The 27,052-nt window shown below is 46.4% G+C and overlaps 1 protein-coding gene across 2 annotated transcripts in view; it reads right to left on the bottom strand.

Moving 5' to 3' along the window:
• Positions 1–1,796: 1,796 nt before the first annotated feature.
• LOC128893487 (protein turtle-like) overlaps positions 1,797–27,052 on the bottom strand; it is a 125,747-nt gene continuing 100,491 nt past the window's right edge. The window contains exons 4-14 of one of the 2 annotated variants that reach the window (XM_054154463.1): positions 21,124–21,234; positions 20,492–20,695; positions 10,201–10,352; positions 8,086–8,230; positions 7,851–7,981; positions 7,063–7,222; positions 6,101–6,394; positions 3,822–4,130; positions 2,588–2,914; positions 2,169–2,362; positions 1,797–2,070 (exon numbers count right to left, since the gene is read on the bottom strand). In XM_054154463.1, coding sequence (XP_054010438.1) covers positions 1,798–2,070; positions 2,169–2,362; positions 2,588–2,914; positions 3,822–4,130; positions 6,101–6,394; positions 7,063–7,222; positions 7,851–7,981; positions 8,086–8,230; positions 10,201–10,352; positions 20,492–20,695; positions 21,124–21,234 — 2,300 coding nt within the window. In that variant the 3' untranslated portion in view covers position 1,797. The remainder of the gene's footprint in view (positions 2,071–2,168; positions 2,363–2,587; positions 2,915–3,821; positions 4,131–6,100; positions 6,395–7,062; positions 7,223–7,850; positions 7,982–8,085; positions 8,231–10,200; positions 10,353–20,491; positions 20,696–21,123; positions 21,235–27,052) is intronic. The other variant, XM_054154464.1, reaches the window with a different exon arrangement.

Here is a 27,052-nt window from a genome sequence, read left to right as displayed (position 1 = left end):
TCGTATTCTCTTCCAAGTCTCGTGCTTCGATCTCGAAGCTTCAACTATCGCGTACGTTTTTGTTGGTTCGGATTCGACACACCGAAACGTAGAGACCTTATACGCGCGGGTACAGCGAATCGTTTCAATTATATTAATGCTCGTTAAGAGCCTCGGAAGACTGGAAATATTGACTCTCTATCAAAGGAAATATTAATTTTCACGTTTCAATCTGAAACTTTCCGGACACAGATTCGATTATATTGTATAATAGTAGAAGCGAACGTTCCACAATTTCCGAATGAAATCTCAACCGGAGACTCTTGTTAATACCCGAAACAGCAATTGATCGTGCTACAGCGATCGCGTAATAACGAGCGAGAAACTTTAAACAACGCTCGTCGTTCGTTACTTGGAAGGGAGTCTTTTAAGTCTTGATACATTATACGGATACTTAATTTTACAATAAAATCCCGAATACTGCATACCGATGAAAGTAACAGGGATCTCTTTTTGCGTTCACGTGTTCCACTTTTTCCTTCCAAATGCTTTTCTTTTTGCGTTCGTTTTCTTTTTCTTCTCTTTTGTTTCGTTTCAATGACAACAAGCTGTACGATATGTCTCTGTGTCCTCGTATCCGCGTTCCCTCCACCCTGATGCAAGTCAACATACAACAAACGAAATTTTTGTTCCCATTGACTATTTTTTTTTTTTTTTTCGTTTCACGGTTTCGTTCGTAAAGGGCCTCGTTATTCGCGGTGTACTTTGTTCTGGGCTGTTCGACCAATCTTCGCATATACATTACTCGATTTATGCATACTTACATCGACTAGACGAATTGTACAGTGTACCATTGTAAAAGTGGGAATAAACCTCTCACCCCCGTCGTTTTTTTCGTATTTAATACTAACGATTTTGTATAAAATATCCTTCGTATTCAAGGTATATGTACAGCACGCGCCAACACCCGTGCACATCGTATGTACAAGTGTTGCATCGATAATTCATTCTCGTACACGCGCAGGTTTACAACGAACGCACTGCTTTACAAGACTGTCCTTTCTTATTCTTCGTTTTTGCTTTTTTTTTTCTTTTTTATATTCACAAACGTGGTAGAATCGTTCGTTCAATGTATAAAGGGCACTTTGATCGAACAGGGAAACGGAAAGGTAAACGCTACCGCCGCACCCGCACCCGCACCCGTATCCGCGTCTACGCCTGCGCCGCGCCCGCGCCCGCGCCAACGCCAACGCCAACGCCACGCGCCACCCGAGGAGAAAATAGTGAATTCTTTTCGAAAAAAAAACCAGCTCGATTCGTGTTAATTGGATACACGGAAGATTAAAACTTTTCAAACACGAGCTACGTTCGAAGAATATACAGCGATGCCATTTTTGGTGAAAAACGTATAGAGAGTGTGCAATTTATCTTTGATTCGATTCGATCGTTTTCGTGAAAAATTCCTTCGAATCGTAACCGCAATCAGTCGGCGCGGCGAATCGATTTGTGTCTCGATAACCAAAAATGTATCGCACACCGTATACATATTCCCTGCACTGCATTCGAATACTCCGCAACATTCAACGTTTCGATCGGAACGGATCGGAAAGAAAGTGTGAGAAGAATTTCTTGGAATTTCATGGTTCACTCGCATTCCCGCAACGTACATTGAAAAATGTCTTCGCAACTTGTCAATCGTTTTATTCGAGTACTGTTTGTAGGTGTACCCAAACACCGCGTAGGCAACACGGTTAACGAAAGAATGCTTCGAACGATACTTGATTTTTATACAGCGCTGGTCTGCACGCGACCAAAGTGTCACACGGAGCTTTCCCTCTTGGCCATTACGATCGGCGTGGTCATCTTTCCGTCTTTCTGCGACTGGATGCAGCATTGACCGGGGATCCTCGCCTCCACGTCCTTTGCGAGCAAGTTACCGCTGGGACAAGCTCTGCCGACGACACCCAGGCCTCCGTACAGCATCGGCGGGCTCATCGTCATCGACATCGATTGCATACTCTGGCTTGGCCAGTGTTGCCTCGGTAAAGTGCAAACACCCGTCTCGTAGACGTCTCCCACTATTGGCTGAAACTGTACAGCGAATACCGTAAAGCATCGGACCTAGTCGAGAAGAGGCTCCTGGTCGGAGCCGAGTCTTCGGTCGAATTACTCTACTCCATCGAACTTACGCTTTTATGTTTCGTCGTTAAATTGGAGAATTCGTGCAATGGCATGCCGTTGCGAATCGTGCAGTAGCCAACGTAACTGCCGTGGCCGCTGACGGAGGTGACTGTCGAGTGCTCCAACAAACTTCTCGACGGCGATGTTTCGATCGTCGAGACTAGGCGGCGCTTCCTCAAATACTCGGACGGTTCGTCGCCTGCTTGAAATGGTCAAGGAGAAAGAGATTCAGAGACGGAGACTAGAAAATAACCGAAGCATCGGAAAGATGACGGTGTCGGCGTCTCGCGTTACTTAATATAATATTTTAACGTATCGCAATGGTTAAGCAACAGCCAAGTCGGATGAAACAAGTTTCGTCGATTCGAGAGACGAGCGGCAAGTTATTGTTCGCGCGACACGTTTTATAAACCAGGGCTACACGAACCAGTGATTTGCTGAGGTATGATGTCTGGATTTTTCTCGTCGTTTTCGCTTATGTCACCGGTGCTTTCCAGCTTCCTGAAGGGGCTGGCGGGATGCTTCTCATCCGAAAGCAGACTGCTACCCTCGCGAAACCTCAGTTCCCTCTGGATGGGGACCGGTTTCGTTTGTTTGCCGTGGTCCTCTATCTGCGACTTGCTCTGTTCGTCCACCTGCGAGTGCTGAATTCGAAGCACGACCATCACTATCACCGCGACGATGATCAGCGCGCTCACCACGCCAATCATCACGCTCAACATTGGCATCAATCGAATATTCGGCCGCGGCCTCTCTGAAACAAACATCGCGTCGATGAATAAGTCAAGTTTCGGCGAACCGTCTTTCCGCGTAATCTCTCTACAAACGTTTTCCGTGTAATGGAATATTTCAACTACACGGACACTAACGAGGGAGGGATTTAGCAAGGAAAAAAAAAGAGCTTCTTTATTCTTGAGAGTTTGATTAATTAAACTCTCGAACGTAAGAATGGTTTAACACTTCAAAGGATATCGTATCGATGGTATTGGGACGCGATTCGATTCCATTGATATCTTAACGGTATAGTAGCCCAAGCTTTAATTCGTCGAGTTTATTATAAAAAATACATTTTATTCGTTCCGTGTTTCATGATAACATAGGGATTAAACGTGTCACGTTTGGTTTGCTTTCATCGTTTCGTAGAACGAATCGTTGACGTCGCGTCGTTTCAAGAACAAAGATCTAAAAAGAGAGTCGGAATACATTGGTCGAACAAAAGTAGGAAAGGAAAGGATAATACGATGACTGGACAAGCAGAGTACAGAACGACCACGGAATAGATAAGTAGAGCGGAGGTTGACGCTGAGCAGACAACTGGAATAGGAATGCCGTCTGTCATACAAGTAGAATAACACTATCACGGTTCGGACAAGGCAGTAAAATGTACTACTCTCGAAATGGACAAGTGGCCTACCGGATACTCTCTACTCTCTACTCGGACAAGTGAAATATAGGTCGCGTTACTAGTCTGTTACCGGTTGTGCGAATAAAATAAAACTGTCATTGTTCGGACAAAGTAGTAAAATGTATAGCTGTCCGAATAGCCGGGAGGTGTTGCGAGATGGATCTCTGGTTGTAACAGGACCGTTACGACGCGATGGGGTGAGACGAAAATAAAAAAGGTCGAAAGTTAACTCTTTCGCGAGTTGCTCGTCTCTCACCTGACTCGGACGTTAATTGCTTCTCGGGCAGCCTGAGAGTTCCAGCTTGCACGACCATCGCCTCGCTGCGTCCTTTGTCGTTGTAAGCGTAGATGCAGGCCTGATAGAGGGCCCCAGCTTCCAAGTGAGCGACGCTGAATCTGGGGACCGGAGACGTGATGTTGGCCCGAAGTTCTTGGCTGTTGCTCTCCCTCACTTCTAGAAGAAACGACTGTGGCAGTCCGCCGTTGAAACCCTCGGCGCACCGCACGGAGAAAGAGTTGGTCGACGTGTTCGAGGTGGTGCAGTTGTGAACCATGTCCGGTCGACCTGGCGGAGCATCGGTGAACGGTATCGTTTAAAATGCAGCTCGTGCTATGCCCGTTATCGTCGAAGCTCGTATGCGTGCCGCGTCGCGACGACAATACGGGGGAAACGATCGCGACGGTGCCGGCGACTTATCTTCTATTTCGACGTTCGATTCGTTATTCGGTGGCGCGGCCGGTTTACACGCGGCGATCGTTCGACCAACCCCCGAACGACCGAAACGTCTCGTGGCTTGTTATGAATAATACACGATCGGTCAGTTCGATTTCAACGACCGCTTGCGTTACCTTAAACCGTTCCATTACTTTTATTTATTTTTGTAGTAATTCCAAATCTAAACCAATATAACATCTACATTCATCTAAAGCTAGCTTTAAATCATTGGAGTTTACTTTTGGTAACGCGTGCTGCTTTGCCGTTGGCAAAGAGTAGTTGGAAAGCGAAAGAAACGAAACCGTAAATTCGCTGCTAATTTCAGAAGCGAAAAACAGAAAGTGCATCAAAGGGAGAAAGTTCTTTGGCTTTTTCGGTTACCGCGAACAACCTCGACGGACACTTGCCGTAATCTCTGCTGACTTTACGTTTCGTCTTTTGATTTCTTCAAATCCTGAAAGGCTTTTCCGGTGATTTTGCTCTTTTCGAAAGTACCAAAGTGAAAAAGTTTTCCTTTGAACTTTCCATTTGTGGTGATATCAAACGTGCGAACAACTCGAAACTTTTCAAATACACACGAGGAACAAGAAAGACGACGAATTTGATCTTGTATTTACATCGCGGAAAGTTTGCGAGCGATAAGCAACCCAATTGCCAAAGGATCGAGACGACGCGACGTCACGATAGATTAGCCTTTTCAAATTCCGGTTTTTGCATCCGGTATCGAACGACACTTTCCGCAGCCGCAACAATTGGATCGCTTCGATAGATGACTGGAAACGCTCGCTACAGAAAAAGGACTATCCCCAACCTCCATCCACCCAACACATATACACACACGTGCACGCAGTTACACATACTCTGTAACGAACTTCCGTTTTAATCCCCGAACTCCACTATTGCGCACGGCGGGATTGTCGCTTTTGAAAAGTCAGCATAGCGCGAACAACTCTAGATTAACGTACTGTCGGAATTTTTTTGTAATTACGCCCGCCGAACATGAACGTTTCGTTTCTCTTTCCTTGGCGGCATTTCATTCGTGCGATCGCGAGTTGCAACTTGTCGCGTTAAGCCACGTAACAGACCTTTACGACGATAGGCAAAAGTATCTTTTCTCTTTTGACGATAAAGTAATGTTGACAATTTGAAAAAAATCTGCATGCGAGAATTATTCGGTGCTCTAAGCGAAATAAGACAAGTTTGGACAAGTAAAATCAGCGAGGGTTGAACGATCGAGAAAAAAATGTAGGACGGTATCGAACGAGACGGGTGTCTTGACGGTACTTTATCAGGTAAATAGAACAGAATAGAATAGAATAGAATAGAATAGAATAGAACGTTATCTCCGCGAGCAAACGTAATAGAAATTGTCACTCGTCGGACAAGTGGAATAAGACCGTTTCCGGCAAGACAAGAGGCCAGAGGAATATGGGTCGTCTTTGATCAGACCAAGAGTACAGGATCGTGATCGTCTGTGGTTAATCAAAGTGAAATCGGTCTGCTCTATTTCGATCGACTAGAATAAAACTAGGAAGGAATATTGGTGGGTCGAGTAGTATTACGAATCCGTGTGTATTTTTGTCTTCCGAAATCAATTGACAACAAGGCACACGACAAATATACGGAAACGATGGAAACGTTCGGTGGTAGAAGTAACCTGGATAAATTATATCTTCGATCTAAAATGATTCCGTTCGCCGTCGGCAGATTAGGATCGAATCGATGCACCGGAAATATCGGTTACATCGTTTGAAGTGACGCGACGGGGCCGCGATTGACAAGGATTTCCATGATCGAATCATCACATAAAGATACCTCACCGGCCGGTATGATGTGATAGACGCAGGGCACTTGTTGATGTCCAATTGGATTGGTCGCCCAGCAGAGCAACGTGCCGTAATCCAATTCGGTCATGGGTATATATGAGACGATCGAGGACGTGCCGGCTTGGGCGATAAGTTTCCCTGCCACATCGATACTCTCGGCGGAATTGTTGAAGGTCCAGCGGAACTGCACCTCCGATGGGTTCGCGTCCACTTGGCAGGATATGTTTGCCTTCTCTTGCTTCGCCACCCCGTACACTTTCGTCTGTTCCGGCTTGCAGGTGGGCGCGACTGGAATTACAATGAAAATCCTTTGAGTTTATTTTCTACTACCGCGCCAAGAGTCGCGTCCAATTTTGCGACAGAGTCGTTAACGACCAACGAACAACTGTTTTTATTCTTTATAATCTTTCGACTAGAACGCGTCTTCGCAGAAAACATTTGTTCTAGTCGCTCGTCGGAAAATGATAGATATTATTTGCTGGTCGCTCGGGAATTATTCGACGTATCTCGTTATCCGTCGTCGAGTGGGACGACATACGATACGCGAGGTACACGGACTATGTCTGCTTGATAAATAATTGGATTCGCACTGGACAAAAATGAAAGAATAACGCGCAGTCCTCGGGGACTGTAGTATGCGAATATGCGGCTACGGTACGGGTTTAGCGATCCAGAGATACTCGAGCTACAATGGAGGCCAGTGAGGCCCAACAGATTTCGCCTGTAGGAGCTCAAACTTAAAAAGACACGTACGAATAAACGTTTTAATGTAAAAAAAAAAAAATGATGTATCGAACAGTGTTATAATAGTAGTTGAAGTTGTCGACTCCACACTTTGGGAGGCTAATAATTCCATTTGAATGTGTCCCCGAAGGAGTTGCACTCGTATGCTGGCTCGTACTCGGCTTGCAAAGCGTAGCGACTGTTGATTATTTATTCGGAGCAGCGACACGTACACATTACGTTCAAGTAAAACGGTGAACTTTCGCCGTCTCCTTCCGTGTTGTATCCGACGCAGGTGTAATTGCCTGCGCTTTTACGATCGACGCCTTGCAGTACCAGGCTTTGATTGCTGATTATGATACCCTGTGTGATGTTGTGATGAAGCGTTTTGCCCTGAAACAGAAACGCGATTTATGCGGTTTTCGTAACCGTCTCCTACACGTATCTTATACATGTATAAAGAAGCGATTGTTATTTTCTCGAAACGGGTTCTTTTACGTGTTCAATTGCAACCTCGTTTATCTAGCGGAAACAACAAACGGAGAGGACCTTGGCTGCCGCATACCGTAGCCCATGGGAAATATGCGCACGTGTACGAAGACGTGTACCAAGATAAAGAGACTTTGCCCACGCGATCGAACTTATTACGAAACTTTGAATACCTTGTTCTCTGAAAGTTTCTTTCTCTTTTTCTTTTACTTTTTATTATCCTAATAGACTAGTGGTGGTGGTGGTGGTTCTACGTTCCAAGGTCTTTCTAGTCGCGCGCAACCTCGTAACTGGCCAACTTCTCCAGATCCCGGTACATCTTGGAAACAAGTAATTTTGGAAAGTTTTTGATCCTTGGAAAACAGGCTCTGTTTGAATTGGTCTCGGGACGAAGAGACGCGCGCGTTTCTTATACGCTCGGCAAGTTTTCCGCTGGTTCGCTAGACACCACTGGTCTATAAATTGAGCTATTCGAATCGTCGCGAGGACGGATTTTCTCTCCGCGTGTAGTATAAAATCACGATATATTTACCAAGTGGCGCCATTCCACCTTGTAAACCGACGGCTTGGCGTGGATTAGACAGTCGAAGTAGACGTCGGTGCCCTCGCGTATCGCGTTAGGATTCAGAGACGTGCCCAGCTGTATCGTGGTTTCCGGCGTGTCTGCAAATTGAAAACGTCGATAAGTCGTAGTAGCCTGGCGTGATAATCGTAACAGATCGGCCAGCATTGGAACGGTTCTCCAAGCGTGTCTTTAATACGCTTACACTGTATCTCGAGCATCCAGCCGTCCTCTATCGGCTTGGTTCCCATGATTGGATTTTCAGCCCGACACGACAAGTGTCTGCCAGCATCTGCCTTGGTCGCCATGAAAGACAAGATACTGGTGGTCGTGTTCCCATCGCTCGAAGTCTGCAACAACGTTACGATATAACTTTCCTACGCTTTGCCTATTCTTTTTTCCTTTTATTTTCCACACCGCCCTCGATACCACGATATCCTATAATACTTTTACGATATTCCTCCTAAATTGCTGCACGATGGAAAACCTATTTCCGCGAATATTCGACGATAGCTTGTATTAGAAAATACCTTGGAAAAATATTATATCGTATTACATTGTAGATACGTACGTTTACCTTTTTTTCTTTTAATTCTAACTAGGTGATTTTTTTCAACGTCTCTTTGCATTCTCCGCAACTCTTAACGCTAATTACTCGAGCGGGTCGAGCGTCTTGGCCGTTAATAATAGAATATTCTTTCGAACGGACAAACGGATGATTTGTTGTCGAGTAAAAACGTAGCTTTCGAGGATTCTACTTTTTGTAGTCTTAACGAGCTTTTCAGAAGCTTTTACTTCTCGGAGCCACGATTTATTTTACATTGTCTCGCAACGGTTATCGCAGTCCAAGGACGATCGTTTCTCGAGAAAATACTTTTCTTCTCTGCGTTGTCATTTAAAATCGTAAGCAGACCGATAAAAACAATGTCTTTGACGAATGTTGGCGCACAGTCGACATTCTTTTAACGATTTAATTATTTCTACGCTTTTATCCCATTACGAATCCAACGGAGACGTAGACGAGTATCTCGTGATTTATCGTCGACTAAAACTACGATACTTCCTCCGCCGCTTTTCCCTCATTAACTTTCCCGACACTAATATAGCGATATGTTATCGTTAGCCGCGAATGTATCGGAGCTCGAAATTTCTGCAGGTATCTCTCAGCGATAGTGCCAACTTTTTCCGCGAATTAAAAACTTTAATTTTCACGAGAAATTCTGTTTTGCTCGGGCGTGTTACTTAAACGAGATATAAATATTTGAAACGCGGAGGTTGAGAGCTGACAGAGATTGGGAAGAAAAAAGGTTGCCAGGAAGGAAGCAGAGAAAATATTGTTCCAAAGTCGATACTCTTCCTTCCATAAGACTGCTTTGCCGCTTATATGTATAAGAAACTTAAACAAAAGAGAATGGAGGGGCAAGAAGAAATACTGCGAGCAACTATAACGTATAGAACGTCGCAGGAAACGGGATCGTGCTTCTTCTTCTTCTTCTTCTTCTTCTTCTTCCTTCTGTAATCTTGCAGTTTGGAAAGTTTCGCTTCTCTCAGCCTGCCGTTTGTTCCAGCGCGCTTACTATACGCGCGTGCGCGATGGATACTTACTAGTTGCATCGATGAGCATTTGCAATCTTTGAGAAGAATATAGCCTGTAGGTGAATTTCAAGGATTGATCGTACGATGTAGTTAATTAAGTAAAACAAATAGTAAAAGACGGTGCATTTGGTACAGACGAAGCAACGACATTGATCGAACCGCGTCGTTTAAATCGTCTATTCGAATCTCATCGATTCGGGCGTCGTTTTTCCATCGGAAAGGCATTCGTCGCGGACTGATTAATCACGAACGCTGTATCACCGCGAGGCTACGCAGCAATTTGCCTTAATTACGCGCTAGTAACGAGAGCATAGACTCGCGCGGGTGAGTAGGAAGCAGAGCGTTATCACGTCACTGGCTTACTTTGATTAAAATTATTCGCCGTCTAATGGCGCTTTCAGCGTATCTTAAGCCACGGCCGACGCGGACAGGCCGCGATAACGATATCCTCGCACGCTATCGCGCGAAACACACGCGGCGGCGACGCCGACGGGACGTGCTGCATTCTCCTCGCGGTCATGTGACCATCTATTTTACGGCTCCTTCGAGACTCCGCGACGGAGCGGATTACAAATTACGTCGAGTGGATGGTAAATCGAATCTCGTTGGCAACCTTTAATCCGCTCGTCCTTCGACCCAGGTGGTTTACGTTCAACGATTCGTACGTTGAACTTTGACGCTCTTGGAAACATTGCTTACGTTTATCGATGCGATTAATACTTACGGTCTTCTTCGACTCCTCCAAACGTTGGCCGTTTCTCCACCAGGTCACCGTAGCCGCCGGTCTGGAACCGGATGTCGTGCACATCAGCTCGTAACTCTTGCCCGCCGACAGCGGCTGGTTCGCCCCGATTATCTTGACATCCAGCGGGCTGACTGCAAGATTGTTCGTGCGGTGCGATGTCAGTGTCGCGTTCAAGGAGAAAAATGGACAAGAGGGAGTTACTCGACGCTGAACGATTAGCGGAGAGGGTGACAAAGGGGCTTCTTTGCAACAGCGCGGTCTGTGTATCGCGGCTTTTGACGAACGATTACGCGAAACTGAAAGAAACACAACGATAAGATGCATGGACAAATAAGGATAAGGACCGACAGGCTGGGATATTAACCGTTGCGTCGTGTCGAATAAAGTAACGAATCGTTTCACCGGTATAGGTACAGTAGAAAATGTTACCATGCAAGTATGTAGAACGCGATACCGATGACCGGACAAGTAGAACAGGAGAACGCGTGGTCAGACGAAACGATCCAGGCGGTTCAATAAAACGCGTGCTCCAAAAAATACATTAAAATACCGCTTATACACAATATTTTTACGAGATCCGATTCTTGTCCTAACTAAATTCTTCCACATGCCGATGTATTTATAATCGCGGTCAATCCTTTGCGTTGTTGTTGTTGTTCTTTCCTGCGGGGGATTATTTGCGTTATCGTATCTCGACCATCGATTTTTCCTTCCCCTCGTTATTCTCCGGTATTTTATGCCCTACATCTCTCGCGGAGCGCTGATCCGAGCAGAATATGATAATGTAATAACTCGATCTAAGCTTCATCAATCTGTACGTCTACTTTCAGGGGTTGTTTTTTTCCTTTTGTATATACTTGTTAAAAGAGAGCGTTCCCGTTTTTTCCAGCAAACGCGTAGAGAAACGGTTCGGCCGATTTAAAATATTCTCTTTCGGTGCCTTCTATGTTACGTTCATCGTCCGCGTACGATAATTCAGCCTCCAAACTTGCTACATTTGCGTTTTATCGCAAAGCTAGTTCTCCATATACCGATATCTTTTCGATTCACGAACGGACTGAAACGTTTCAATTTCATTTATAGGGTACCTTCGAGCAAAGAACGCGATACGCCGCGCCGTTCAAAACAAACTAGGGAATTTCATAATTAATCCTTGCTCTATTATGTCTGGATATAATTGAACGATAACGTCGCGTCGGCTAAAATTAAGCGTTCTCCGTCGTTTCACCGTTCTTCCTCGCCATTCTTCCATTCTTTCCGCGCTCAGGAGACGCTTTCGCGATAATGGAGCGCGCTGTTGGCTAGAAGGAGCGTGTAGCTACCAGCGCGACAAATTGACATTGATAAATTCTCTTTGTTATAAAGCGATACATCATCGGTGCCAGGTCGCAGACTTTGCCCGTACGACGAATCGAGTTATTCGGAAAATCGTTGGTCACGCCAGCCTCTCCGTCTCTTCGGCGTTCTTTTTTCTTTGCGCCGTTGACGCGAACGGCCGCGCCGAGTCTCGTTTCCGCGTGTCCTCGAAATTTTTGCGTTCTCCCGTATCGACGATTCGACTCGTATACGCAACGGCTCGGTGAACGAGTCTCGTATTCTCGCATTTATTCCAGACAATGCGCACCCGTACCTTACTTTCCCGATTTATGCACGCAAACTGCAGACCTTTGATCGTACGTCTAGCGGTGATCGGTCACCAGACACGAATCGTACAAAGAGTACGCGACCGTTACGCGCAACGTTTCCCGGACCAAACTAGTTTCGGTATTCTCTTAGTTTTACACAATCTTTTTCCGAAACGGTAATCGATACTTGAAAAACGATGCATCCGAATCGGTTCACCCGAATATTTGCTCTCGTATTTCTTCGTTTAGAGAGTACGGAGCGTTCGACGAGAGGAATTTCTAGGAACCTTCTTGCCACGCTACCAATCTCGCTTCGACCAACTGTTTGCTCGACGTTCCAATCGTCTGCAATACCCGTAATCTCGTTGTAACTTGGACGCCGACGCCGACGCGGGCGTAGCAACTCGTTTGCTCGCAGCGTGCTCGGGAATTTCTTGCCGCAATCTCGCGATGCCGCAAGAAACGCCGGAATCGTCAGGAGTTGGTTGGAAAAGTTAAGACAGTCGAGTTAAAGGCAAGCGGATGTTCGTTCGAGCCGACAAACGAAACGAGCGAACGGTTTTCTGCGTGCACGTGCCGTGGCTGTCGCGTCGCCCGCGCCGCCGGGCCGTGAAAAGTTGAAAACGTCGTTCGTGCACGCGGCCACGGCCAGAAACCACAAAAGGAAAGTTGCACGCGAAATGTCGCGATACGGTTCGCTCGTGTGCGGCAAATTTCCGCGACCTGTGCCGACGATACGGCCTTTACGGTGGCTGTGACAGAATCGCCCGCGACCGCGACCGCGCCCGTGCCGGTGCCATTCCCCGGGAACAATAGAGCGTTATGTCTCGATTTCACTGGTTGGCCGACGGACGTTTTCATAGGAAGATAGACCATCTCCGTGGGAAACCGTGGACGCTTGTTCTGGTTTATGATATTCCGCGCTGTACGGAAGTGTACGTTGGACGTTTCCCGTGTTTTCACACGATCGAGGAATCGCGAAATTTTGCTGTCGATCGTTCTGGAACAGCCGTTGCCAAAGGTCTCTTGTGTCTCGGTCGGATCCAAGCTGTTCAAGCAAGTAGGCAAATAAAAAAAAATGTCTTTTTACTCGAGACAGCGTCGAAGGAATAGTCTCGTGGCCAATTTTAAAAGAGACACGAGGTGTCTTCCAAAGGGGCTGGCCGACGCCGACGTTCCGGCTTTGTCAATATTGGCTTTCATCGTGATTACGTAATAAAGTAAACGTCGTTTTAGCCCCTTTAGCCAGCGCTATCGACCGTGTCTCGAATTAGCCCCGATGCGAGTCATGTAAATTAGAGTTCCGGCCGCAACTCAGGAGGGACTCAGGTCTAGTCGAGGGTACGCCCAGTGGCAACGGAATGGAATATGTGAAATTATTAGCCTGGCTCGATCGGACTGTCTGGTTACCAGGCTGCGGTTAACTAACCCCCTTTTTTAAGCTCTGCTCTTCGTATCCGTTTCCCAGGCTAATGGCCACTCGTCGCAACAAACGCGCTTCTTCGTTCCGCAACGCTGAAAGCACGCGCTCCATGTTTCCCACAGGCGATCCTGGCTTGTCGCGCAATGTTCCAACGCCACGAAATTGAATCAGCTTCTTTTTTTCGTTTTTTTTTTGCCCGGCAACCCAGCTATACCGCAGACGACATTACGACGACAACTCTCGCGTACACTCGCTTGCGGTTTGCGACGAGTTGTGGGACTAAAGTAAATTTAACAGCGCAATTTTAGCGATGGTCCTCCTCGCGTTACCTCTGCTACGCTTATCTAAATATACGCAACTTTTGCATAGTACGCGATCCAAAAAACACGCCCGAAGAAAAAGAGAGAGAAACCCGCAGGTTTATTCGCGAGAACGAACCGTACAGTCGGAAACTTACATTACTCTTAATGGCTTTTCGAGTCGCATCCAGATCGATATCTTCCGGTTTCCGAGCGGAAAATGAACGCGACATTCGCTCATCGGGATCAGAAGAGTCGCGAGAGCTCGAAAGATTTGTTGTACAGACCCGACGCGACGCGTCTGTCGCGTCCATCCATCGTTCGTGATTCTTCCTCGTCGACGATGCTCCAAGTCTAATTCAATTTCTCGTCGAACGTTGCGGCGTTTTCGACGGAGAGACAACTCGACGCGCTGTCCTTCTTTCTACGAGCAAACTTAAAAAACGGTTATCCATCGCTTCTCTCGAACTCGATGCTGTGAAAACAGATTTTCAACTTTTCTTGTTCGCGTACCAAGTTTGAAAGGCGTTACGCGAAAGAAAATCAGCCACGAGAGATGACGCCGACGCCGCGCCGCCGCGGTCCTCAGATATAGCTGGGCTATAATCGATCTCGAGGCCTAGAATGGGTCCCGTGGGTGTCGGATGCCGTGCGAGCTGGGCACTTGGATTTAAGTGGCGACCGCGAGTCCGTGTCGTGGACGGAGTTCTCTTCGAGACAAGGGGAAATTGGATGAAAGCCGTCGTGGCCAACGATGGCTGCCAGAGCGGCCGAGCCGCGGAGAAAAGAGGAGGAATGAAAACGACGTTTTTCCAAGGACGTATTCTTCCTTCTCGACCGGGGCGTGTTACGCGAGATTGCGTTGTAACGGGGCCACTTATTCCATCCTTCCGGAGAAATAGATCTGGAGGGAGTACAGGACGCGCAACAAAGATTGCGTCGCGTCTTGAGGGCACGTCGAAACGGATGCTCGCAGAGAGAAAAACGAGGATTCGATAGCTAGTTTGTTCCAAAAGTCTCGTCATGGTCTGCTCGTTACTTTTGCATCGTAGACTTCGTAGACTTTCTCGCGGATTCCCTGTAAGTTGTGGTCACGCAAAAAGAAAGCTTCACGTTTCGATAACGTCCGTGGAAAGCTGTCCAATCGAACGAGTACGGTTTGACTGTTTTGCGAATTATCTAGCGCTGTTTGGAACTTGTCGCGCGGCGAGTCAAGAATTTATGGTCGTCGGTCAGGCTCCGATGTGTAGAGTCGTCCAAGGACAACAGTTTACTAGGTTACCCTACCCTGACGCGTGACAAAGTGATTCCAAGTTGTCAAGATCATCGTGTCCTGTTGTAATATTTCATTCGCGTAGCGATATATTGCTCGACAAGCCGGAAAAGACACATGCAGCTCGAGGGTGAGCTGTGTACGATGCGCGATGTTCGAGTACCGAGGACGGGAACCACAAATTTACTAGCTCTCCGCGCAATAGAGCTCTTTCCGATCCAACATCGTGATTGTACAATATATAATATTTCTTTAGATTCTTTTAAACTAACTTACTTTTCGATTCAAAGTACCTGTAGAAAGGTTTTGCCCTCGAGAACATTTCGGTTTGCGTCTCGAGACGTTCTTCGCGTTGATTTCGCGCGAGAACCAACGAGAAATCGGATGCGCATCGGCTGCAACCGGCAAGATTTTCAAGGAACGGGAACGCTAATCGGCCGTGAGAACCATTCCGATCCCGAGTACTTGGAGGTTCGTTCGCTCGCGAGAACGTTCTTGGCTCTCCTCAGCCGGGTAATTGATCGGCGGGATCCAATTTCGTTCGCATAATGATATTCAGCCGAGAAAACGGAACGATTCTCCGTCGTATGATCGCTCTTATTCCGTTTTAGTACGTCTCTTGGAGCCATCCCGATCCATGCATTCACCAGAGACATTCCCTTTGATCAAATTCAATCGAAATAACTAGACGCGTTCGGTAATCCTGGAGTTGGTTATCGGTTTCGTTTCAAACTATAGTTGAATGGAAAAATGTTAATAGCACAATAGCAGATGTACTACGCGTAACGGTATGCGTGTTCCTGCAAACCGCGATAAATGGCTGTACTTGATTATAATTTATACGCGAATCTACGATATTACGAATAACCGGACCGATGTAACTGGAAACAAAGGGATGCATAATTTCTCGGCCGGTGGTATATTTAGCCACGATCGCTCGGCGCAGTCCATTTACCGTATTACGAAACGGCCAAACGAAGAGTAGAGGTGAAAACGATGTGGATTAAATACACTTTCGGTATTTCGCGGGTGTTATTGTCTTCGAACAATGAACGCGTCCGCGAGAAGGGTTGCTTTCGTCTTCTATTGTATTCGAGCTCGATCGAAACATTGTTTAACATTATCGAACGCTCGGTTGTCTTTAAATACGAAATAACCGGAATCCAGCTAAGCATGAAACGATTCGAACGCACGGCTTCCGAAGACAGCTACCGAAGGAACGCGAGTAACGGGTGGAAACGTTGAAAAGGAACCGTTCCAGAGAACGGTAACGCGAAAAAGAACTCGGACGCCTATATCATCGAGTCGTGCACGCGTGGCTCGTTACGCCGCGCCATGCCATAAAGAGGGAGAACAAAATAAGCCATCGCGCCTCTTTATGCGCGTTTCTATGCACGTGCATACAATGGCTCTCCCGGCCATGGAAGCGTGTTTCGCGAGTCGTATTCAGGGCAACCTTGGCACTCGCCGAGTTAATAATACTCTTCCGGTGTTCCTAGGGCGAAGAGAGTATCGCGTAGCATCGCGTCGCGACGCCGACGTCCGCGGCCGCTCGCGCGAGAACGGCTCGCTAAAAGGGATCGTCCCTCTCAATGGCACCCCAAAGCATTCTTATTCACGCTGTTCGGCGCGTTGGCGCGGCGCGGCGATACGCAAACGCACTCGTTGACACGGATTTCCTGGTGATACATCTTCCTTTTCATGGAAATGTTCAAGCTCCTTTCGTCGCAACTCCTCAGAGATCTCGTACGTAAGCACGAGAGCAAAATATTGCTCGAACGAAAATGGGTTCATTTTCTAGCTCACGTGTCGATTGGAATCGGTGTAATTGAGAATGACCGGGCGTATACCGATCTACTTTGCGCATAAAACTGGGATTTGCGAGTTTCCTTCTTCTCACGATACGCATAATTACTCGATAATTCAGCGCTATCGGAAATAATTACCTATTAACTCGGGTTGCGAGTTGCGTGTTACAACGAGATTTACTCTGTACCTTCCAGGTCGGTGGTTCGTCGTTTCGATCGACGCTGATACGTGTGAAATATAAAAATCGTTGATTACGTTCGCGCAAACCTTCTTGTACATCTGTAACAATTAAACTATGGATTATTTCAACGTTCGCCGCGTTTTTCCGAGCCTCCGATGGTAATTTTCTTCGACAATTTTCGTACTTGACAAATTTCCGATTCACCCATCGTACTAATCATTCGTGAACTCGATAATGCTCGTTCATCGTTTCATCCCCTTCCCTGCGTTTACCCATCAGCTTTTCCAACCCAACTACGTTCTCCGCGCGTATTATTTTGCATCCCAATTATTCGCGTAATCGATCGCCCCAAATTGAGTTTGCATGCCACACCAAGAACAGATCGTATATAATTTCTAACAATTAAATAGTGCTGGAGTACCCGAAGGCAAAGGATAAACAAATATTCGTTTTCGATTAATTACAAAAAATCCTATAGTTGTTTATTCTTGCTTCGCGAAATGTTTTACGTAGCGGTTCGGAAAATGTCGAAAGTTAATTTATTGACGGAACGTTAACGCAACGTAAATAATAAATATACTTTTGTACTCGTATTAATATACGTTACAATATATTTCGTTTCGTTTCGTTTCGGTATTCGGTCCCAATTTTAGTATTTCAATTAAAAGATGAATCGTAAGCATGACGCTAGCAATCTGCGATTAAAATGCGTTTGATATCACGACGTGTCGCGGTGAAAAAGTAATAATGCGCTTTATCAGTGCCGTTATGATAATTTAACGACGCGAGCGGGCGCTTTCGAGTCTGCCAGAACTTCCCTCCGGGGACGATTTCGCTTGTCTTATCTGGACCAGGTCTCTGAAAATCTGATATTATTTTTTTTTTTAGGCCGCGGGATAAATGTTTGGCTTATCGTAACCGCGCAACCGATCTAACGAGACCATTTTCACGAGACACGAACAAGATTAAAGTCAACGGAAGCTTTTACGACTAAACGTGATAAACTACTCGAGAAGATGCTTAAAAAGGATCGTTCAAAGTAAGCGGTCAGCTTTTTTCGACCGAGTTTTAGCGGGTTCACGGCCATTATCCGCACCGCAAGATAATCCCAAAATGAAACGAATGTTTGTTAGTATTGTAGGAGTCTAAACGAAAAATGAGGCACGGGGATTCGAAGCCACGATCCTCGGATCCACAGTCGACCGCTTCACCTACGCGAACAATCCCGTACCCTACGTTTCGCGTTCTTACTTGACTCCTTATTGTTGGGTATGGGAGGCGCGGACACTACAGTATTAAAGCTACCAACTTGAAAGATTCTATCTGAAACTATCCAACTACCGTTAGTTGAAATTCCCGGATACAAACGGAGTTCCTGTGCGCATGTGCATAGGAATTCATTAGGGACATTTCACTTTGGCGACATGCAATTTCTGAATTACAGCCAGTTTCGCGAGAGATCTAAAGGCACGACGCGACGCCGACGCGGCGACGATACCGATATCAGCGATGCCAATAGCGATACCGTATCAGCGCTACAGTCTTCTTCGCTCGCAGCGTTACGGTTTACGGTTCGAACTGAAAATCTAAAGCTTATCATAAATCGTTACGCGTACACTCGAGAAAAAGAACGAAAGCAGACATTTTTTTTCGGTTTACTGTAGCGAACCTACATAAATTTCGCTGGCGTAAATGTCAGCTCGTAGTCGTCCCGGAAGTGAACGCGACCGCTGCGATGCGAGGCCATGACTAGAAAGATGTCAAGCACCCTCCGCGCAATGTCCACTCGTGACACCTGTCCCCACTCGACGCACCGAGCATGGTCAGCGTGCTCCTCTCGAGTGGCTTCTTGACTGAACTTTAAATAATTTACCCGCGTGTAATTCCCAAAAGTGGCAGGGGAACGGACCGCATTGTCGCGAAGCGACTTGCCGCGGTCGGATGTCTCTGTCCCTGCGGGATATCGTTCTCGACATTCGCTGTGACTCGGTCTTATGTTCGCTGGTTTTTTACGAGCTTCCTGTACGTTCTTTCCAAGCATCTCGCGGGAGGATACTCTCTACCAGCGTGGAATAATAGCCTCGCTCGAGCCCGGTGTTTCGTCTCCAACTCTGTTCACAGTTAAGCAGACAACCTTTGAGATCCGCGATTAGTTATAGAAATATTTATCATCGATTCGGAACCACTAGTCCGAACGCAATCCGATAGAACGCGTAGGTACAGTTACGGGATTAAGCAATTGAGGTAACGACGTCGTAGTATCTATCCGTAAGGGCCGAACTTTGCTTAAGAAATACATGACGCGAAACGAAGCTATCCGCTGAAACTTTACTATCCTACGAAATTGTACGAGAATCTTGTACAACTTGGCGAAAACAAAGGCAAGAGAGTATATTCTATATTCTATACTCTATATTCTACTCGTCTGGCGTGCATCGACCGTGTCTCTAGACAATGTTCGGCTATCGACAAAACTACCGAATCGTATCGATCAAGTTTCTCGCGCTACGACCAAGTACAATAATTGTTACTGCTATCGTTACCAACGAGTACATGCAAAGATGAATGCACCATGCGATGCCAGTCGCGCAGAACTTTGCCGAACAAATTTAACAACCGGTTGCTGGTTCATTTCGAGACGCGTGTTAGCGTTGGCGTTCCCGATTCCCTTATATGTATTAAAGAAATACGAACGAGTATCTCTCGTGATAGTATCGTCTCGACCATCATCCCCTTTAACCGCATCCCTCGGCAAGTTGATAAAATCGAGTCCTCGGTTTCGAGAAGAACGGCCATTTCCTGATCCGTGAATGTTATCGGGAATATTTTAAATCACTCCATAGATAATCGAAAGCGTTTCGTGACCCCTTGGACGTTATTCAACCTTTAACGGCCGCATTCGTAACCGCTTCTCCTCAATTTCTTTCACGCATCGTGGCTGGAAAATGGATTTTCATCCTGGTTAGGAATAGCTGTATAAAAGAATCTCTCGAGGGAATCGTTGGGCTTTTCGTTGTGTACCTACTCTCGAAAGATTTGATCGTTCGTCTTGCGATCGCAACAAAGATCGGTCTCGAGGAACCAAGAAATATTGCTGTGAACCCTTGTCTACAAAATGTCTTACGTCTCTTTGAAGGATTGTTAAACGTTAAAATTGTTAACGTAATTCGGCTACGAATCGGTCGAAATTTTCGCATTATTATTTATCCAGGTTCCTGGAATCGTCGTGATTTCTGTATCGGTCTGATCGAGATTAAATCGAAATCGATCGAAAAGTTGGTTACTCGGCCACTGAGAGAGCTTCAACTCTGCTCCCATCGACAAGGTAGTTTGTTCCAATTTCGCGTCACGGCCAGCGATCGGGGTTAGAAAAATGGCCATTGGCTTTTCTATTATCCTTATAAACATCTCGAGTAATGGCTGTTTGATAACGAAATACTAGCGCGAACACGTACAGATACATAAACTGAGGATAAAGATTGGTCGAGAATTCAACGAGTCAATTTTCGATAAGAGACCAGTATTTTTTCTGCGCCATCGTGAAGAATAAAAAAAAGGGCCCGAGGGAGGGGGCAAGGGAGGGAACGGTGAAGAAAAAACAAGCAGTCGAAGCAGGTGCGAGTATTTTTTCATCGGTGTAGCCATAAACGCGATACTTACAATTCATGTCCACGTAAACGGACGAAGAGAGCGGGATCGACCTATTGTTATTCGTCGCGTTGCAGGTGAGCGTCGAGCGGACGTCGTCCCGTCCTAAATTTTTCATAACGAGCTCGCTGCGCGTCACGCCGCTTCGCACGGACACTGTTTTGTTGCTGACGAGCTTGTCGTTGCAGTGCCAGGAGACCGTCGGAGTCGGCTTACCTGCGGAAAACGCATCCATTCCATTTCTGATTCAGCGTTCGCGAAAACAAAGAAGCTAGGGGGAAAAATGAATGGAGCGTATGCCGGTACTCGGTCACGCGGATTTTTATTAAAATTGTCGCTGTTAAATTCTATGTATATTTCAACGATTCGTTGAAAAATCGTTTATAAAAGTCTAGTTGAGACAATCGAGATTTTCAAACATTTTAAACATGGACTATACGTAAACGTAACTCGACAATAAGAATAATGGTCGCGAACCGATCGAAAGTAGAAAAGCGTAGCTACGAAACGCGAGCTTTCGATGATCCATGAAAGCTTTGCTCGTTTTTAGAATTGGTTCGGACAGCATCGGTGCGGCATCGGCAGTTCTTTCGCTCGAACGGGCCGTGGAAACACGGAGTTACGCAATATTAGATCGTACTCACCGCCGTACACGTCGCAATAGAGCCGCAAAGTGTCGCCCTCCATGTAGGGACCCACCATCGAATTCCGTGCGATCTCGGAGTCATCGACGATCACAATTTTGTGCGGCGGAACTGAAACACCAAAGAAACGACGCGTTTACCTAGCAGAAGTGTACTCGTAAACGGCAACGATAGGGGCCGTTCATTTTGTCCGTCGGCGTCGGCGTCGTCGTTGTTTTTACGACACGGCCGGAATTTAAGATTGCTTATCGCATAAGCGAAATTTCCGCGACTGGGTTGAACTGGACGCGCTCCTTTTTCGAGATAGTCACCGCTCTAACGTTAACTAAATACTCAACTGTACTCGATATTTCGAATCTCCCATCGATAACCAAAGATACTTTTCGGTCAGTTTCGAGAGGTTTGAAACGATGTACGGAGATCGGCAGGCCGAACATCGGAGAGTCGTGAGTTCCATTCGAAATGCTGGGCTCGCGAGCACCAGTCGTATCGAGAGCCCCGAGATCGCGACGAAGCCAAGCGTTGCCGTGTCCCCGGCAAGACGGAAGCCGTCGGTAGTCAGCCCCAGGCCGATAACGCGAAATTGGTATTGGAAGATCGTGGCTCGGATACCGCGACGGCATTAAATTGGAATCTGAAATCGATACGGCGCATCGGCGCCGCGCGTCGCTCGGCGTCGTTGCATAGAAAAGAGGAAAGAAGAAGGGAGACGATCGACGGTGTCTGCAGGGACGTAATTGAAAAATTACCGTCACGGGGTCTCGACGTTATGCTTTCTCTCGTCCCCGAACGGTTGCTGACTTCCTTCCGGGTGCGCGGCGACCAGCGACCGGCGACGCTGGGACCGGTGATCCTGACAAATGGCGCAAGGAGACCACCATTTATCGGTATTAGCTTTTGTAGTATTTCCAGTATCGTTGCTTCGTCGTGTAATACGTTAGGTATCGCCTAGTCGAGAGAGTAGAAGGCCATGGTAGATTTCTCCCGAAGGAAATATGACGCGGGTGCGTCGATAACGGATTCCTAGTCGAATGTTGTACCGGATGTAATGTATGCGGACGCTGGCAGTGTTGGCTGGCGACTTTTATCGGACAGGTTGCTCCGACGATATCGCGAGAATATCGTACGCCGCGGCCGTTGGAAACAGCGGGACGACATCGATTTACAGCACAGCGGTTCGTATAACGTTCGACAATTGGGAGTTGTCAATATTCCAAGCACGAGTAAAAAATTTGTCCGTCGAAGCGGTCGATTCGCTTGGTGTTTATCGTAGCGTGCAGAGGTTTGCTTTGTAACGAATAATCTGCAGAGAGTCGATAACATTAGACGAATTGATCGGCTCACCCTAGTACCTTGGACTATTTGAACTGTATCAGCCATGTTCCATCGGCAATCGCGGTGTGCCTAGCCGGTCAATATTTGACTGTTTGAGGTTGCTCGAAGAGTATGTTAGATGCCGTCGATATTCTCCGTGCGGCGATCTCTTCGCGATATTCGGGGTTAATATTGTTTTTCGATGTCCAAATTTTTTAGTAAAATGTCCTGTCGCGGGGAATCGTCAAGTATGGTGCAGCAGGTGGAGACTCGCGATCAGTTAGTCGTGAGACGAGTTGGAGAGATCACTTGATTTTCAATCTCTCCAACTCTTTTTAGTAAAATTTGTTAGTCGATCTTTAAAACGATGCGAATTTCTTACACCTGCCGCGTCGAATGCATACAGGAAATCGATATTCGTTCGCGTTTTTCGGTCGCGTGGACGTGTGAGCAGGAATTTTCAAAGAGCCACACCATTTTTTGCCGATGCTGTATCGATGAATGCTCGCGATCCAATTTGTTTCTGGTCTCGCGTTTCGATCAGGATGCGTCCTACTTTCGCTCACCTTTGCCATTTATTTGTCGACGGTTTCTTGCCCACCGCGCCGCGCCGTTCGTTTATTTAGTCGAAACGAATACGCGTTCGTTAATTCCACCGGAGAAAGAACGAATACACTCCCGTTCTCGTACGGTACGGTGGCGCGGTGTGCGTATCTGTACGTCGTTAACCATGTTTTATGTCCATCGCGATATTGTGATTTCGCGCGTGATGCCGCACGTTTGCTATTCGTTATTCTTTGGACTTTCAATCTTGCTGCTTTTCCCTTTTTTCTTCTATTCTCGATGAAATATGGGGAATTTGCGAATCCGAAGTTTATGCAATACGGTCGGTCGTTTAATTCTTAAAACGAAGGCGGGTGTCGTATTCAAATTGTTTTCTTTCGTTCGTAAACGTCCCGTTGTCTTGGCTGCAGGTTCGTTCGATGTTCTGGAACCACCTGGAATCGCTGTGTCGTCTTTCCGTTTACAACAGCGCCGAATTCCCCAATCTATTCCCATATACGCAGGCCCGTAAAGGAAAAATTGTATAGCACAAATACCATGGCGAAAACGGTACGGTAATATTTGCCCGTGCACAGTGTACATACGGCATACGGCCGGTACACAGGGAGCTTTTGGTTCGGTACGTGCTCAAGCCACGATGCATTTACATAGCACGGATACACATCCGGTATAATCCGAACGGTTACCAGCGAGCAAAACAACCGATTCGTCGAAACACGTTCCTTCCTTTCCTTCCTTGTATTCGTATCTTTTTCGCTGTTGCTTCCTTTTCATCCGCGACTACTCCTTTTTTCGATCAGTCCCCGGATATTTAAAAGATGCAACAATCGGAAGCAAGCATTCCGTCATTGAATTCCAAAGAATTTCGGAATTTTATTCGTTTCGACGACTTGTTATCATTCCAATGGTATACGTACGGAAGGTCTTTTTCAAATGTCCTAACGTTCGCCGAGTGCTTGGAAAAGTTTCGTAGATTCCGCAAAGGTCCTCGGAAGAAGCTAGATCCTTTAAAAGTTTTCTACGAACGGTCCCATTTCCATTCAAATTGTCTACTTTTCTGTTCGCGTGCCACGTTCGTTACTCGATGTTCTTTCTTGGTTAATAGGACTGCAGGTCCATTCGAACATTATCCAACACCTCTCTGTAATCTCTTGGGTTTCGATGGACCGTAACGGAAAGGGTTTCCGTAAGATCCGGACAAACGATTCTCTACCCCCAACGATACTTGTTCTCTCTTTACCTGGCTACGCTTTAAAAATAGGAAAGGTCTCGATACCGAGGGACGAGATCTCGCCCAGAGACCCGCCGCGGCGCGGGCGCGTCGTTCCTGTTGGAACGCTCAGACGTTGGACCGGGACTCGTTCGTGGATTCTTCCATCGTGAAAGGGAAATAGGGTGTGAAGGAATTCTCGGTGAAAATGGGACGCCTCAGCCGAGAACCTCGTGGTTCTTTGGGGTTCGAACCGAGAAGTTAATTCGACGCGACGGTGTAAATTCCGTAAAGCGCTTTCGTTCCTTTAACGTCGCGTTGGCGTTGGCGTTGGCGTCGGCGTCGGCGTCGGCGTCGGTGCAGAGTCTACTCGGAGGGAAGGAAATTATTGTTGCAGTTGGAATTTTCGGATAACTTAACCGCCGTTAAATCTTGCGATCGATGAAAACTGGTAGCAGCCAGTGTTTAGCGAAGCTTGAAAAGGCGTGTGCGAGGCTATTCCCTGTCCAAAAAATTACTTTATTCGTCAAGTTTCAAAATATTGTACCGTCGATGCTCTTAATACTAATGACGATCGGCTTGAAACCAAAGTAAATCAAACCCGAAATTAACGCGGTTTAATTACTTATGGCCGCGCGTCGATTAGCTGATTACCTGTTCCGTAACGCGCTGGATATTCGAAACGGATTAATGCGGAAGATTTATCAATGAACGATATTATACGTTATATGTTTGCTCGTTTGAATTTACGTTACGGTTTTTACACCGAGATCCTCGAGACGGATTTATTTATTTATTCGCAGCATTGACACGCGGATAATAACGCGATACAAGTTCCACAGAATTGTTTCATTTCATCGATAATCTACCGTTCGCATGTGGAAAAGAATGCTTGGAATTAATTTATTCGTAAAACGCGTCCAACATCGATATCGATATTGCTCTCGTGCCGCCACGTTTCTACGCCAGTATTCCGAGCACGTTCCTACATTTCCAGAAGCGCGAAAAAAAGAAATATAGGCACTCGGTTACGGAGACATCGAATTGACGTGCTAGAAATGAATAATTAACGAAGGAGGACTGATCGAACGGGAAACAAGTAATAGCGAGGAATAATTTAGCCACGTTACTTTAAGTAAATGTCTACGAACATCTCAGATTTGAATAGTCGTACCGAAACGAAGCAAATGCGTTTTAATCGTTTTTTCGGATCAATTTCCTCGAGTTTCGGGGAGAGATCGCGAGAAGACGTCGATATGGGTTACGTTAGAGAATATTTTTCGCGAATTCGCTTTGACAGCAGAAAATATACTCGTCGACGGGATGACCTTCTTATGGATTGAACAACTCCCGCGTTCAGAGATAGGTGTCTTCGTTCTTTCTTGGCGGCCTCGTCGCATCGGTCGGCGGCGCCGCGATAAGATTGTCCTAGCGTGTCGAGAGACCCACTTTTCGATTCTGTTAGCTTGGATAGAGGACGGGACGGGGTTGGATTCCCATCCGTGAAAGGAATACGGGCCGGATTCGTGTGTAATAGAATTCTCGGGAAAAGGGAAACGGTCGCCTTTGCTCCACGTTGGAAATGCTGGCTTACACGTTTTCAAAGGCTACTTTCGACGTACTTTATCGAGATTAAAAGAAAAAAATGTTGCGAGTCAAAGACGCGCTGTATCGCCGATGAATTAGCTTTTGCGTTTACTGGCATGCGAGCGAGAGTTGGGCTAGATCGAGGTACGAGCCGAGCAAATTCGATCAAACGTTTAGTAGGTATCGCGGAAAGTTATACTCGTACGTACATACGTACATTTATATGGAACAAACGATTTCAGAGTTCAGATTTGTATCGCGGGAAAACTTGCGAGAATAGCTCTAAATATTTCTATTTTTGCCAATGCCTGTTACCCGTTACGCATCGCAGTGTTTCGTCGGCGAATAACGCCTCGAATATCGCAGTTAACGGCGACAGAAGCTAACAAAGCAAGTCAGCTTAATATTTGATGGGGAACATGGCCCGTGTACGTCGACGTCGGTGTCGTGCTCGCGAATATGCAAATCGCGGGACGTGTTACGTAACAGAACGCAGAGGCGAGCGATAAGTCTCATAACCAATCAACTGGATTAGATTAATCCCTCCTTCGGTATCGTTTAAGTAAATCCAGCTGGCGGAGAATTGGATTTCTCCGCGGGCCTGATTGCGTCCTCGGGGATCACACGACCGAGTCGAATCGCGGAAAATATGTAGATGCGATGGAGTTTGTGAACGTGCTTCGACACTTTTTAATTTTAATCTTCGACAAATTTCAATTAATTCTAGCTATTTAATTACAAATAGACAGCGTATCGACGCGATACTAAAGTAAAACGATGACGTACGCGCGAATGGATACAACTGATGGCTGTTCATCCAGATAATCAGAAATTAGGATTACGAAGAAATCTTATTTGTCGACGTTTCTGTGAAAATTGTTTGGCCAGAGTTAGACAAGTTTCGAGGAGTTTTTATGCGCGGTGGGTCCTGGCTGGGCATCGAGACAACTTTCTACCGAAGAAAACGCTTCGAACTTTAAGCAAAATTGCTTCTTCTTCGTCCAAAGGGTCCCGGGCTAGCCGAGATTGACTAAAACTTGTTTACAGTTTATCGCTGGCCGAGAAAGATTTTCTTCCGGTAAAGAGGTACCCGAGAACCTGGGCGAAGATTTCAAACGGATCGAAACAAAGAGACACGAGTTGCATAATATAATTGTATAATAAGCTCCGGCATATTGTAATAGTCACCAAGCACTCGAAGCACTCGAACGAAAGGAATATTTTGAAAATTTAATAGCCTCGACTAGAAGTTTG

This window comes from Hylaeus anthracinus, unplaced genomic scaffold (assembly GCF_026225885.1).
Source record: "Hylaeus anthracinus isolate JK02 unplaced genomic scaffold, UHH_iyHylAnth1.0_haploid 3, whole genome shotgun sequence".
Taxonomy (NCBI): Eukaryota; Metazoa; Arthropoda; class Insecta; order Hymenoptera; family Colletidae; genus Hylaeus; species Hylaeus anthracinus.
This window is presented reverse-complemented; position numbering and strand designations above follow the sequence as displayed.